Consider the following 15,289-nt stretch of genomic DNA (forward strand, 5'->3'; position numbering starts at 1 on the left):
GTTTATTTTATACAGATATAAAAATCCTCGTTGGCTCCTTCACTAATTGGTCAGTTTAAATACCCATCATTCAGTCGTTCTCATTCCCTTATACATTGTTTGCTCATTCGCTGGGGTCATATTCACCTCACTTGATCCTCAGCTGCACCCATTCTGCTGATGACTGGTCCCCAGCTGCTCCAAGTACTGATGCAGTAGTGATGACCACAAATGACCAACAGAAGTGGGATGGTGATTGGCCGCAGCAGTCATATGTCCCTGGTGTCAGTGACATCATTGACACAGCGGGTAGATGAAGTAAATATGACTTTGTAATGTATTTTTACCACCCTGAGCAAGTTTCAAAACAATTTTAGGGACTGGATAACCTCTTTAACCCCTAAGTGACATCTGTTGTAGATGTCATGGGGTTTGTATGTGAAAGGTTTGAGAGCCAAGCCAGCTCTGATCTTGGCTGTTTACCCTTTGGATTTCATGGGCAGCACTGACCGCAGTACAAGGGGGCTCCCTCTGTATCCTGACTAGACCCCTGTGATGACATCATGGGATGTCGTTCGGTTGCCTTCGCAGCCTGGGACTTTGTGAAGACTCCCATATTTGGCAATGATTTTTTTCCTAAGTTGCAGGGTTTATTAGGATACCATAAGGCTAATTTCACGCGGGCGAGTGTGATATCGGGCTGTGAAACTCAGTCCAATATCGCGCTCGCCAACATGTGATTTTCCCACGGATGCAAGGTGTTTTTGTGTCAAAAATGCCTTGCATCACTTCAGGGAGGTAGCAATTGGATCAGCCGGTGTTTCCCAATGTTTTCAATAGGAGACTTTGCATCGCGCTCATATGAATCTTGCACAACCTTGCAATGCCCAAAGATAGGACATGCCGTGATTTTTACCCGCACCGTGGTGCCATGCAGGTAACAATGGGACAAACTCATGCGATTTTCTCGGCCGTGGGAAAGCGGCCTTATTATGACTTTTTATGTATTTCTATCACCCTGAGCAAGTTGCAAACAATTTTGGAGAATGTACATTAAATGTTGCAGTATACTATACAAGTGTTCGAATGCTCGCAAGTTCAAGACACTTAGGCCTTAGTCAGACGGGCGATTTTTCACGCGATTTGCGGATCGCATGACGGATGCGCATCCGCAAATCGCGTGACCGCTGCGCGGAAGTCGCCCGCAAATCACCCGAAAATCTGCTCCTAGCCGCGTTTCATTAGAAACGGGCCGGAGCTGTCCAGCGCATTGCATTCAATGGAGACGGCAATACAGCCGTCTCCATTGAAAGCAATGCGCTGCGGGCGAGCCCGGGATGAATTGTCGGTAAGGGCTTAAATATATAAGCCCTTCCCTGCAATCCATCCTAAAATGTGTTAAAATAAAAAAAAATTGTATACTCACCTTCTCCCGGCAGCCGGAGCTCCGCGTGGCCGTCCTGCAGTGGGTGTGAAGGGGGTGTGAGTCAGACCTGCCCCCTGATTGGCTCAGCGCTGAGCCAATCAGAGGCATGCCTCACTCACACCCATTCATGAATTCATGAATGGATGTGAGTCAGACATGCCCCTGATTGGCTCAGCGCTGAGAGGCAGCAGTCACTCACCCATTCATGCATTCATGAATGGGTGTGTGAGTGTTTTCAGCCTCTGATTGGTCAGGGCTGTGACCAATCAGAGGCAGATCATTCAGCAGCCGGGGATTTTAAAGCCCCGCCGGCTGAATAGTGCCAAGAAGCAGTTCAGGAGAACTGACAGCGGCCGCGGCTGGACTCCGGCTGCAGCGGAAAGGTGAGTGAGTATACAATTTTTTTTTTATTTTAACACATTTTAGAATGAATTGCAGGGAAGGGTTTATATATTTAACCCCTTCCCGACAATTCACCCCGCGCACGCCGGCAACCCATTGCTTTCAATGGAGCTGCTGTATTGCCGCTCCATTGAATTCAATGGGCAAACATCGTTCTTCTCTGCCACAGCTGTTACAGCTGTGGCAGAGAAGAATGATTTGTCTTCTATATGTTCTCAATCGGGCTGGCGCTGCTGCCACCGGCCCCATTGAGCGCATATAGAGAAGAGAACAGGAATCGCAGATCGCAAATAGGTGCGATCTGCGATTTTTTTGTTCTATAATTTATCGGACGAGCGCATAAAAAGCGCTCATGTGTCCGATACCATTGCAAAGCAATGGTTTTATAAAATCGCCGGACGCATGCGCATGCGCAAATCGCGCGAAAAATCGCCCGTCTGACTAAGGCCTTAGTGAGAATTAAAAAAAGGAAAAATCACTGCATCCGTAGATCAATCTATTAAAGTAACGCATTTTTCATTTCGCATGATGAACATCAGAAGAAGAAGATAAACAATGTCAGATTTGCGCTTTTTTATCACGCCTTCTCCATGAAAAAATCTAATAGATAGTGATCAAGAAGTCACAAGTACCTCAAAATGGTACCAATAGAAACTATAGTTCTTACCTCAAAAAATAATTCAGTAGTTATATAGTGTGTACATAATAGTGCCATACTGATCACATAAATAGGCCTTGTTCACACGAGCATGCATTAAAAGCAATGGGTTGCCGGCAAGCCCTGTAGTGATTTTCAGGGAAAGGGATTTAAATATAAGTCCTTCCTTGAAAATCATCCCTAGCATGTGTAAAAAAATATATATACTCACCTCTCCGCCGCTGTCGGGGCTCGGAGCGTCTAGCTGCTTGGTCCTCCTGCAGGGCTCTGAAGCTCTTTCAGCAGGTGGGGATTCATTCATTGATTGACAGCTGAGTGCTGCCTGTGATTGGTCACTGCACTCAGCTAATCACAGGAAGTGCTCAGCCATTCATAATCCATGATTGTACACACATAAACACGCTCGTCTGAATGAGCCCCAACAGTGTCATGCAATGAGAAAATAATAACCAATCATCCTAATTATTTTTTCTTCTCTGTGTAGAATTTGCGAGTCCGGTATGTTACAGGGGTGGGATTCTACTTGACCCCTGGGAAGATCAGAGGCTCCATCTCACATAAATACATAATGGTGGATGGTGACAAAGTAGCCTTTGGTTCTTACAGGTAATCTTTTTAAAAATTCATTATGTGAACTGTAAAATTCTGTGTTATCTCCCTCTACACACATATACTTGCACATATATGATTTTGGCCCAGCACTAGAGATGAGCGAGCACCAAAATGCTCGGGTGCTCGTTACTCGAGTCGAACTTCCCGCGATACTCGAGAGTTCGTTTCGAGTAACGAATCCCATTGAAGTCAATGGGCGACCCGAGCATTTTTGTATATCGCCGATGCTCGCTAAGGTTTTCATTTGTGAAAATCTGGGCAATTCAAGAAAGTGATGGGAACGACACAGCAACAGATAGGGCAGGCGAGGGGCTACATGTTGGGCTGCATCTCAAGTTCCCAGGTCCCACTATTAAGCCACAATAGCGGCAAGAGTGCCCCCCCCCCCTCCCCACAATTTTTACTTCTGAAAAACCCTCATTAGCAAGGCATACCTTAGCTAACCACCACACTACCTCCAACAAAGCACAATCACTGCCTGCATGACACTCCGCTGCCACTTCTCCTGGGTAACATGCTGCCCAACCGCCCATTTCAGTAATAGCAGCAGTCAAGACAGGCCCCAGTAACAATTCCAAAGCAGCAGTATAGGGGGAGCACAGTATTAGTTCCATTTCAGTAGTAGTAGCAGTCTAGACAGGCCCCAGTAACATATCACTAGCAGCAGTATAGGGGGAGCACAGTATTAGTTCCATTTCAGTAATAGCAGCAGTCAAGACAGGCCACAGTAACAATTCCAAAGCAGCAGTATAGGGGGAGCACAGTATTAGTTCCATTTCAGTAGTAGTAGCAGTCTAGGGTATTAATGAGCGACTACTACCCCCAGCAGACACGCAGTAAACTGAACACGGTCACAGGCAGCCCAAAGATTTTTTTTTCCAATTTTTTTGAAAAAGCCCACGGCCTATATAGCCAGTATATCTCTTTCCCTGTACCACTGTCCCTGCCTCACCAGTACTGCCCCTATACTCAGCAAAATGACTGCAGACTGAGGACGCTATGGTCTGCACGCCCGATATACAAAAAAAAAAAAAAAAGTGCAACACTGCTAAAACCAGCCTCAACAGTACTGCACATGGTCAGATGTGGCCCTAAGAAGGACCATTGGGGTTCTTGAAGACAAAGATAACACCTAACGCTCTCCCTATAGCAGCTACAGCAGGACGGCACTTTCCCTAATGTCTCTCAGCGTGCATCTGTGGCGAGCCGCGGCCGGCCCCAGTTTAGATACTCGGGTGTCACCTGATCTCCCCAGCCACTCACTGCAGGGGGATGGGATAGGGCTGGAACTTCACAGGAGGAAGTTATAATGCCTTCCCTGTGTTTCTATTGGCCAGAAAACGGCGCAAACTTTTCTGGGAAGAAAATGGAAGTGACTCGAACACCGCGTGGTGTTCGTCTCGAGTAACGAGCATCTCGAGTACCCTAATACTCGAACGAGCATTAAGCTTGGACGAGTACGCTCGCTCATCTCTACCCAGCACGCATGTGTTCTGAATGGGGAGACAGGAATAAGTTGCTGACAAACACTTCTGGCAGCGCCTTATCTCCTGGGTGAACAAAGAATTGGGCATGTTAAAATCCTACATACCAAATCCTTCATTCCTTCTGCCCCCAACATGGAGTATCTGGAAAAAAGTTCCTGCGCTCCTTTTTGGATCCAAAAAGGAGCGCAGGAACTTTTTCTTATTTTACGATAGAGTGTTTCAGTGGGTCATACTTTGAGTGTGACACAGATACCTGGCTGCTCTCTTGATATAGCCCATCGGGATTTCATGGATACGCAGGGAGACGTTTGGTATTACACATATGGCTATCTAGGACTTGGAGGTGTAGGTGGGGCTCAGGCACGGGCTCCACTGTATACCGGGTGAGTCTATTTTGATTCATTGCCTAAATTGGGCTGTTTTCCATTTTCCATTTGTCCTGACTTGTCCTGAGTATCTGGAGGCATACTTCCATACAGATTAGGTGGCCAGCCATTCCCACTGAAGGTTCCAGTAGACATTTATCCAACCTAATTACCAAATTAAAGCCTAAAAAAGAATATTAGCAACATTTATAGAAAAATTTCTGGTACATTCATTATGTGTGTGTTATGGAATTTGCAAGGATGCTATCTAATGCTAATTCAGTATGGATAGAAGACACAGGAGATAAATTGGTGCATACCACAGGCCAAAAAAGAGCAAACATTTTTATTGTGATGGAGACACAAATCAACATGTTTCGGGCCTGCACTGTGCCCTTCATCAGGAAAGTTACCAATATTAAATACAAGGCACAATTTAATTTAATTCACTCTCATAGTTCCACATGCTAGTGGGTTAAAGGCCGGGGATGCCAAAACCACAGCTTCAACTGTCAAAATACTAATAAAACAATTTTTCCTTGAGTCCCTACTGGACTTTTATGAACTAGACAGTTAGAGCTCCTGCCCACTTGCATTTTTTTAACGCTGCGATATCGCTGCATTTTTTTTAACGTGATTGTCATTGGGACTTTCTAATGTTAAAAACACATCGCGTTTTTAACATTAGAAACTCCCATTGACAATCGTGTTAAAAAAAAATGCAGCGATGTCGCAGCATTAAAAGAACGCCAGTGGGTAGGAGCCCTTACTGTTGGTACAGTGTAGCAAAGTTGTTTTATCAGTATTTTTGACAGTTGAAGGCAAGGCTTTTGCTTCCTTGTACTTTGATCTGCTGACTTGCAGGACTATGAGACTCTATTTATTTAGAAGTGCCCTGTATTTGATATGGGTGAATTTCCTGCTAATAGAGCCAATGCGAAGCCGAAACGCATTGATTTGTCTCCATCCTAATAAAAAAGTTTAACCCTTTGCAATCCAATTTTGGATTCAGGGTTTCCTAAGGGGCTTTCTCTTTCTGCCATTATACAATGGCGCCATCTGCTGGCTGCAGTATGGGACATGCTGGAGAGGCCCCCGACAACAGAGCAGCCAGTAATATACAGTAAGAATACCCTGCCAGACGTCTTCCAACATTGAAGCTATACAGCCTTCAATCAGAATGTCTTCAGACGTCAGGCAGTGGATTGGAAAGGGTTAATACTTACCGCCTGTGGTGGGATGGGAGCCCCACCAAGTTTCTAAGCATGGTCTGGCGTCTCCATTGAAATTAATGTATCAAACTTTATGAAGTGTCAAATTGCCACATCATTTGTGGAACAGAACTCATGTGATATTATCCCATTACCTTATGTTCTAATCTTTCTTTATGTATTGTAGGTTAACATGGTCATCTCTAAGAGTGGATCGCAGCATTATGACACTACTGTCTGGGCAGTATGCTGAACCTTTTGATATTGAGTTTCGTGAACTCTATGCAATATCAGAGGAAGTAAATCTTTACACAGAACTGGGCTTCCCTGATACCCGACCTAGCCCCATGTTGGGAGCAAGATCTCGTTCTTCCACTGTTGCTCGCAAGCTCATCAATCCTAAATACACATTAGTAGTAGGAAGAAGCCCAGCGCCAGGTGAAATGCTAAGATTTGGAACACCAAATCCACCAGAATCTGGAGACAATGAAGAGAGTGAAGGGGATAAAAGAATGGCAAAATTCCTAGAAGACCTAATATCTATAGAGCAGGAAGTACCAGAAACTGTGAATTTAGACAGTCTTCCAAAGGTGGCTGTCATGACAAGTAAACAGACTGCCAAAACTGCAGAAGACAATCGGACAAATAAAACTACCAAAAAAACAAGCTTTAAACTTTTCAAAAAATCACAACCAAGCACTCAGGAAAAAGAAGCTGATGGAGGCTTTGTAATAGTAAATAGACCAAAACTTGACCTGAGTCAAAGCAACAACTTCAAGAGTCAGCAAGATCTCAGAGTCTCAGGTAAGATACCGGTACTTTGTATTTATACCCACTACATTGTGAGAAGGACTGTTGTGGATGTAGTACTGAAGACTGAGTTCCGCTTTTGCAATTCTATTGCTGGCCATATATTTGAGACACATATCAGTAGAAAAATCAGTAGAAAACAAACAATTCTGAAGGTAACCAAACACATCGTAACCACCATTCAAAGAAGCAGCCAAAAACCTCATTGGTGTGGTTTTATGACAAATTTATGGGTTTTTCAAATGCTTGTTAATTTCTGCTGGATTTTTGTTTCAAGTAAGCAGCAACTTTCCAACAAAAAAAAATTGCAGCCATTAAACTAGCATTTAAAAAATGTATCGATTTGCAGTGAAAAGTGTAGCCTCTGTGTGAATTGTTGCTAGGCACACTAAGGCTGTAGCCTGTGTCTAATTTAAAAAAAAAAAACGTCTGAACCATGTCCCTCATGTCAGTTTGGTTTTAGCACCAGGGCATTATAGCTTTATGAACCCAAATGAAGCATCTAAAAAAATTCAGGAATTTAGAGTTTCCTATAATGTTCCTTATTTGTTCATAACAGTAGAGCTAATAAGTTCAGTCTTGCTTGTATGACTTCTATCAAAATTGAAGCCCCTACACCCCACAGCCACGATAGTTTTGTATTATAAAACCTAAAAGGGTTAAAAGGATTCCCTGTCAACTTGGGACATCCAGTTCTGGAGAGCACCAATCACGAGCCCCATACCAAGGTCTGGGGAAAAAGCATAGGTCCAAAACAGAAAAGATAGCCCTCAGAGAGTGATCCTCTAGCCAACAAATTCACTGACTTCACCAGGGCAGTATGTGAGACCAAAAGAAGTCAGCACAACCCCCTCTATGCAAGAGAACTTGTAGAGCCAAAATAGGTGCACAAGCAGTCAGTGAAGATGTCTCATCCAAGATTTATTATAGAGGTACAATAGATCCACTTTGCAATGCGTTTCGGGGGGAACCGTATCAAAGGCCCCCTGTTTCAAGGTTTCCAGTGGTGATATCATCCTGAAGTGTAGTGACAGATCGGGAGTGACCTGAGCTGTCACCGAGTCACACAGAGCGCCACAATCTGCAACCCGACCAGTGATCTGTCATTACTCCTGGTATGATATCAACATTGGAAGTAAACTTACAACATGGGGGATTTGATGAGGTTTCCCCAAAATGTGTCTCAGAGTGTTTCTGTTGTACCTGTGTTATAAATCTTTGGATGAGACATCTTCACTAATTGCCTGTGCACCTGTTTTGGCTCTACAAGTTCTCTTGGATAGAAGGGGTAGTGGTGACGTCTTTTGGTCTTACATACTGCCCTGGTGAAGTAAGTGAATTTGGTTGCTTTTCTACACATCATTATTATTGGCTGGAGGATCACTCCCTTGGAGCTATTTATCTTTTCAATTTTTGACCTATATTTTGAAATAAAAGCAGGTCTGATCCTTGTTTCCTCACACTAGTTGACAGCAGTAGACTGCCAGGCTCCTCGTAGACATTAGATGACTAGCAAAGGTTGGCCAACATTTACCAAGTGTGTATAGACTGCTTTTTTTTCTTGCAAATTAAAACAATTTACTTTATTTTATTTGCTTGTTATGCACACGAGTTTGTGCTACAGTCTAACCTTAACATGCTCCTCCGCATACAAAACTTGGCAAAACCCACTGATTTCAGCAGGAACGGCTTATAAACTAATGGGTTTAAGGGTCCCCCATCAACAGAGGTCATAGGAAAAGCTGGTTCAGCCAACAGTTATTTTTATATGTATGGCCAGCTTTAGATGATTGTGCGTAAGGGCTCCTACCCACTTACGTTTTTTAACACGGTTGTCAATGGGCCTTATAATATTAAAAACGCATCGCAAGTTTGTGCTTTGTGATTTTTCTGCAATGCCTTTTTAACATTAGAAAGTCCTATTGACAATCGCTTTAAAAAAAACACAGCAATATCGCAGCGTTAAAAAAAACACCAGTGGGTAGAAACCCTAAAGGAGCATAATATTTTGGGGAGTTTTTCATCTATCAGTTCACCGCCATTGCTGCTATTATAGACTATAAATGATCACAAGGAAGGCGACACACTGAGGATTAGTTGTATTTTATTTTGCTGTAGTGAGAATTATATTTTTCTATCAAAATTGTTTCAATTCTAGCAAAATATCTCTGCTTGAATCCAGTGCTCTGATAACGTATCATAAAATATATAATTGGAACTTCAGGCTATTTAGGCGCAAGCTCTTCATATGTAAACCTTACTGAGTGCTAAAAACAGATTTCATTAAAATAAGTAGGTTTGAAAAAATGTTAAAAAAAATTATATGAAAGAAGCCCCAGCAGTATAAAACTAGCCCAAATGCTCCATCAGGGTACATATGAATTTCACAGTGGGACATCCATATTCGCCCCCCACTCAGGACCACCCTCCCTAAGATTGACAAGTAGCAGCTCACATTTTGGCCATCCATATATCACTGCATTTCCTATGCAGCAGGTGCCGCAAGGAACATTTGCAGCCAATGGCAACTACTTTGAGGTTCTAGGAAGCTGTGATGAAACAAAATGAAATTACCATACATACTCGAGTATAAGCTGACTTTTCTAGCACATTTTTTCTGCTGAAAAAGCCCCCCACGGCTTATACTTGAGTGTAGGTCCAAGCACCATTTCTTTCAATGGGGCTGCTGCTGCTGCCGGCGACCCCATTAAAAGGAATGGGCTGCGTGCAGTGATTATCGGGGAAGGGCTTTAAATATAAGCCCTTCCCTGAAAAATCATCCCTAACGTGTAATCACAGGCAGTGCTCAGCCATTCATTGAATTATAGCTAAGCACTACCTGTGATTGGTCACAGCGCTCAGCCAATCACAGGCAGTACTCTGCTGCCATTCAATGAATGGCTGAGCACTGCCTGTGATTGGCTGAGCTCTCAGCCAATCAGATACAGCCCTTTCAGCAGGTGGGGATTTAAAATCTCCGCCTGCTGAAAGAACTTCACTGCACTGCCAAAGGACCAAGCGGCTGGACACGCCTGAGCCCCGACAGCAGCGGCAAGTGAGTATTTCTTTTTTTTATTTTCTACGCATGTTAGAGATGGTTTTCAGGGAAGGGCTTATATTCAAAGCCCTTCCTCGAAAAATCACTGCATGCAGCCCATTGCTTTCAATGGGGCCGCCGGCAGCAGTGGTGGCCCCATTGAAAGCAATAGTGCACGGACCTCACTCAAGTATAAACCCACCCTTGGCTTATACTCGAGTCAACAAGATTTCCCAGTTTTTGGGGGTAAAACATGGTGCTTCAGCTTATACTCGGGTTGGCTTATACTCGAGTATATACGGTATTCAATATCATGCAAATATTATAGATCAGTGTGATAAAGTATTAGGCCATAGCACATCATGGGCTAATACTTTTACGGAAGATTACCTTCATTTTTATATGGAGGCCCACAGATGTCTATTGAAGGATTGTGCATAAATCTGTGGGCAAAGATCTTGGGGCATGCTCCATCACATGCCATATTAGGTATTGTTCCTAGGAAATTGGTTTCTAGTGAAGCTATCAGAGCCCAGTAGCTTTGTAATGTGGAACCACAGAGACTCCATGTGTAATCATACAGAGTCTGTGTGGTCTAATGGGAAGCCTAATAACAAGTATTACTTTATCACATTAGATAACATTATACGTATTTTATGCCCATATGTATAGATATACATGTAGGTAATGTTCTTTTTGCCTTCCTCCCAACAGGTAACATCAGTCCAGTCTCCACCAAGAGTGAAAAAATAAAGCAAGACAAATGCACGCTATGCTGATGCATGAGAATATCATAGATGAATGCATCAAACTTGTATATATATTGTATCACAGATGGGAAAGAAATATTGAGGAAAGTAGTTCTCCCAGGAAGTTCAGTCTCAGGGAGCGTGAAGAAGTAGAATCCTTCTTTTCGAGTTCTGCATATTGCAGAGCATATGACTGTGTGAATAAGCACATAAGGGAAGGAGAAAACAGTCCCAAGTAATGAGCTGATGCTAAATTCTGTACATTATATATTCAGACTTTGGTAGATATGTTTTAATACATTTATATTAACCCCTTAAGGACCAAGATTGGTGAATATACAGCACTTGGTCCTGGGTTTCAATCCCAGCTGGTAGCAGAAGTACGGAGCGGGATTAAAGCCTCTACTCTTGCAATCAAGCAGGGGCAGGTCAGGTCCTCAGCTGTCAGACACATCTGAGAACCCAAAGGAGAAAGGAGCAGCAGTTTTAACTGCTTCGGCCTTCTCCTTTGCAGGCTACATAGCGCACAATGAATGCTATGTACTAAAGAGTGAAACTGGAACTATTATTTCCACTGTGCAACTCGGTGATCGACGAGTGCCCCTGTTACAGCAGAGCTGCAGAATCCTAGTAGACGCTGATCAGCTCTGTTGGTGACTACTGTCACACTAGGGGGATATTTTTCCCTGTAACTGGGGCTCCTATGGATTCTACTCCTGTGGATTGCCCCAGCTACAGTGGAAAAGTATGTAATTAAAAAAAGAAATACAATGTGAATGACCCTAGAGGTCTTATATAACATAATAGGGGACACAGATGGTAGAAATTGTCACCAAAATAATTTTAAAACACTATTTAATAAAATAAAAACATATACATAAAAAAGAAAATGCCATCCCATCCCGCTGACGCCAACCACAATTGATGCGATATGTGCCCTGCAATCCATAACTATACAAATTATATATGAAAATGTTCGAAACAAAACTTTATTTTAGCAAAAGCATACTAATTTTAAAAATAACTATAATTTTTTTAAATCATTTTTTTAGCATCTTACCCAAATAAAACTGAAAAACCTAAAAATGTCAGTGAATAAAGATATTAAAAATAGAGCTCTATATGTAACGGAAAAAAAAATGTTTCAAAAATAATTTTTGTGGCTGAAGAAAAAAAATACAGCAGTAAAACCACCACATGGGTCAAATCCTTAAAAATGGTTTGGTCCTTTAGGTACAAAACATTTTGGTCCTTAAGGGGTTAAAGGATCATGCAAGAATTAAAAAACATTTGACTACCACTAGTAAATATTGTAGTCACCACACATATGAGGATGAGATATTGCTGCCACATTCCCATCTTCGTTTACATTAGAAAATTTAAATCGAGGCCATGGAGCCTGCAGGTCAGAACTCCAGATGGTTTCTGTTTTACCTACCTAATAAGAATATATTGGGTAGCACATTTGTTTGATGTTTACATTCAGAGGAATCATTTGAAATGGTCCAGCCAAACATACGGAAAAGCGTATGCCATAGACTGCCCCGTATACTTTTTATGTTATACCACTGTACTGATAAGTGTACTCAACAGAAAAAAAAAATTTAGTTGTAGTTGCAGAATACAAGTAGTTGGGGTTGCAGAATCATGACATGACCCAAACAAACATATTCCAAAAGGATAAGCAGACTTTCTAGCATGTATACTGTATACACTCATAGCAGTGTGGATTTATCTGTAGTGTTGTATTATCAACAAGAAACACTTGTAAAACAGGTTTTTAGGGGAACACATGGCTCTAATGCAACTTCTAGGCACAATGAGAACCTCATGATCATCACCAGCTCGTTCATGCTCATGCAGCCTCTTTAGACTGCACGATTCTCCATTACTTCTCATTCAGTTTTTCACATTCCCATGTCATATAGTAACATAGTATCCTAGGCTGAAAAAAGACAAATGTCTATCCAGTTCACCCTGTTTCTACACCCCATTGTTGATCCAGAGAAAGGCAAAAAAAAACAATAAGGCAGAAGCCGATTTGCCCCATTTTAGGGGAAAAATTTCTTCCTGACTCCAAGTCCGGCAGTCAGCAGATCCCCGGATCAACAACCCTTCTGACTATTTAATATCTATTTCCTGTAATGTTGTAGCGCTCAAAAAGACATCTAGTCCCCTCCTAAACGCCTCTATCAATTTTGCCATCACCACATCCTAGGGCAGAGAGTTCCACAGTCTCACTGCTCTTACAGTAAAGAACCCCCTTCTATGTTGGTGATGAAACCTTCTTTTCTCTAAACATAGAGGATGCCCACTGAACGATGTTTAAACTGCACAAGAAGTGCATAATCTGGAGATGATTTGTATGCCGACCTCACGATTCTTGTTCGTCGTTGGTGCACATTTAAACTGAATGATTATCTTTCTGTCTAAACGCAGCATAACTAAAGGCCCTGGGGGTCAGTTTTAACAAGTATTAATTATTGCTCTGAGCATCAGTTAAGTGGACATAACAAACAAGAACAAATTGCACTCACATGTATAGTAGTTGATGTCACTCTTGGGTCCCAGTAAAAAATATGTAATGGGAACACAGCACCTAACATGCTCCCTTCAGAATACTCTTACCTTCATATGTCTCATGCATCAGAGCCTGGATGCAGCGGCTACCTCTGCATTCTACAGCTAGGCACTGGTTGACACTTGCTGCAAGGAAAAATGGCTTCCTACTGGTATTGAGTGTCCGTTGGCATCTGTGTTATCTGATAGTGACCTCTCCAAAGAGCAAACATAAGAAAACTTTTTGAGCCACAGAAGGGATAAAGTACAACACAAAAAAATGGATTATGTAACATTGATGACACATGCATCTGAGAGAGAATATATGCACATTTGTAGTTTTTCATATACATTTTTAATATAATTATTATTTTCTGAGCATCTAGAACAGAATCAATTGGACATTTTCATTACTGGTCAGTGGAATTATTTGTGGTCACCTTTTTTTTAAAAAAAAAAAAGGAATCCATCATGGATAGGGAGTAATAACCTTCTTTATTATTCCCTTCTGAACATTAATGCTTACTTTCAGAAATGATCTTGTATGAATACTGGGACTCGGGTTTTACAGTTTTGTGGAACATCCTCTCTTCTAATCCGAATTTGTTCTCTATTATGCACTTTGAATGTTTTTAAATTGCTGCTGTAAACCCTGTGATTGTTACTGTAACAGGGCTAAATGTACAATAACTAATAAAAATGTTTACATAATGTCAACAATGTTTCCAGCTCAATTCTAGAAATATAAGGATCTTTCTATACTTAGGCTGGGTTCACACAGGGCGGATTTGCCATGGAAATTCCTTGCGCAAATTTCCGTGCGGCAAATCCGCCTGCGGCCTCTAATCCTGGGATTAGCCAGCCATGTGGACGAGATTTCTCAGAAATCTCGTCCACACGAGGCGGCCGATCCGCTGCGGTTAATCCGTCCGAAACCGCGGCTGCCGAAACCGCGGCTGCCGCAGCCGCGGCCTTGCCGAATGCAGCATGTCTATTTATTTTTTCTTTCCGCTGCGGCCGCGCTCTCCTCTATGCCTGAGGAGGAAAATTATTTGAAGATTTTAAATACTAGAATTTGATTACATTGCTTTCATTGAAACTCCAACATCTTGCTTCTATTACTGTAAGTTAGGATGGGCCTCTGAAGTTTATAGGTGCCCATACACCTTCAACATTTGGCTGATAGCTATTTCTTATGGCTCCCCCATATACATGAACACCTGGTTTAGCCAAGTGATTGTGTGTTTTCAATAGGGAGAGTGGAGAAGACTGCAGCTGGACATCTCTGGTGCTAACCAGGGTAATTAAAAAGATTAAGCATTGAAATTCAACAAGCTGAATCTTTCTTTTCCTTAGATCATCAGTCACAGAAAAGTCAGAATGCCCCCATACACATGTGAGAGACAATCAGACCCATCAAATTTAGTGGATTTAGATTACTTCTGACTTATGTATATGGGGGCAAAAGAAGAATTAAAATCTGCAGCAGATTTTAACTCTTCTTCTGCCCGTAGATCCGCACCCCATAGGGATGCATTGACCACCCGCGGGTAGATAAATACCTGCGGATGGTCAATAAAAGGGAATTTTAAAAAATGGAGCATGTAAAATAACGCGACATGCTCCATTTTTGTGCGGGTCTCCCGTGGGAGACCTAAAATAAGAATAACTTACCCGCAGCGGACCGGGCACCTCTTCTCTTCCTCACGGCTGGATCTTCTTGCTTCGGCCCGGCAGATGTGCCCCGGCGCATGCGCGGCACGCTGCCGACGTGCCGAGTACATCTGCCGGCCGAAGAAAGAAGATCCGGCCGTGAAGAAGAGAAGAGGTGCCCAGTCCGCTGCGGGTAAGTTAATTCTTATTAATTCTTCTTTTCAGCCGTCATGTCCGCGGGGCAGGAGGGACCCGCTACAGATTCTCCATGGAGAATCCATAGCGGGCCTGATTTTCCCCGTGGACATGAGGCCTTAGGGGTTTGTATACTGTATGTAGTA

General features: G+C 42.6%; 1 protein-coding gene across 1 annotated transcript in view; it reads left to right on the forward strand.

Moving 5' to 3' along the window:
- FAM83F (family with sequence similarity 83 member F) overlaps positions 1–14,015 on the forward strand; it is a 38,769-nt gene extending 24,754 nt beyond the window's left edge. The window contains exons 3-5 of the mRNA XM_066596428.1: positions 2,950–3,071; positions 6,328–6,944; positions 10,702–14,015. Of these exons, the coding sequence (XP_066452525.1) occupies positions 2,950–3,071; positions 6,328–6,944; positions 10,702–10,766 (804 nt within the window). The 3' untranslated portion in view covers positions 10,767–14,015. The remainder of the gene's footprint in view (positions 1–2,949; positions 3,072–6,327; positions 6,945–10,701) is intronic.
- The last annotated feature ends 1,274 nt before the right edge of the window (positions 14,016–15,289 follow it).

Source organism: Eleutherodactylus coqui, chromosome 3, assembly GCF_035609145.1.
Source record: "Eleutherodactylus coqui strain aEleCoq1 chromosome 3, aEleCoq1.hap1, whole genome shotgun sequence".
NCBI lineage: Eukaryota > Metazoa > Chordata > Amphibia > Anura > Eleutherodactylidae > Eleutherodactylus > Eleutherodactylus coqui.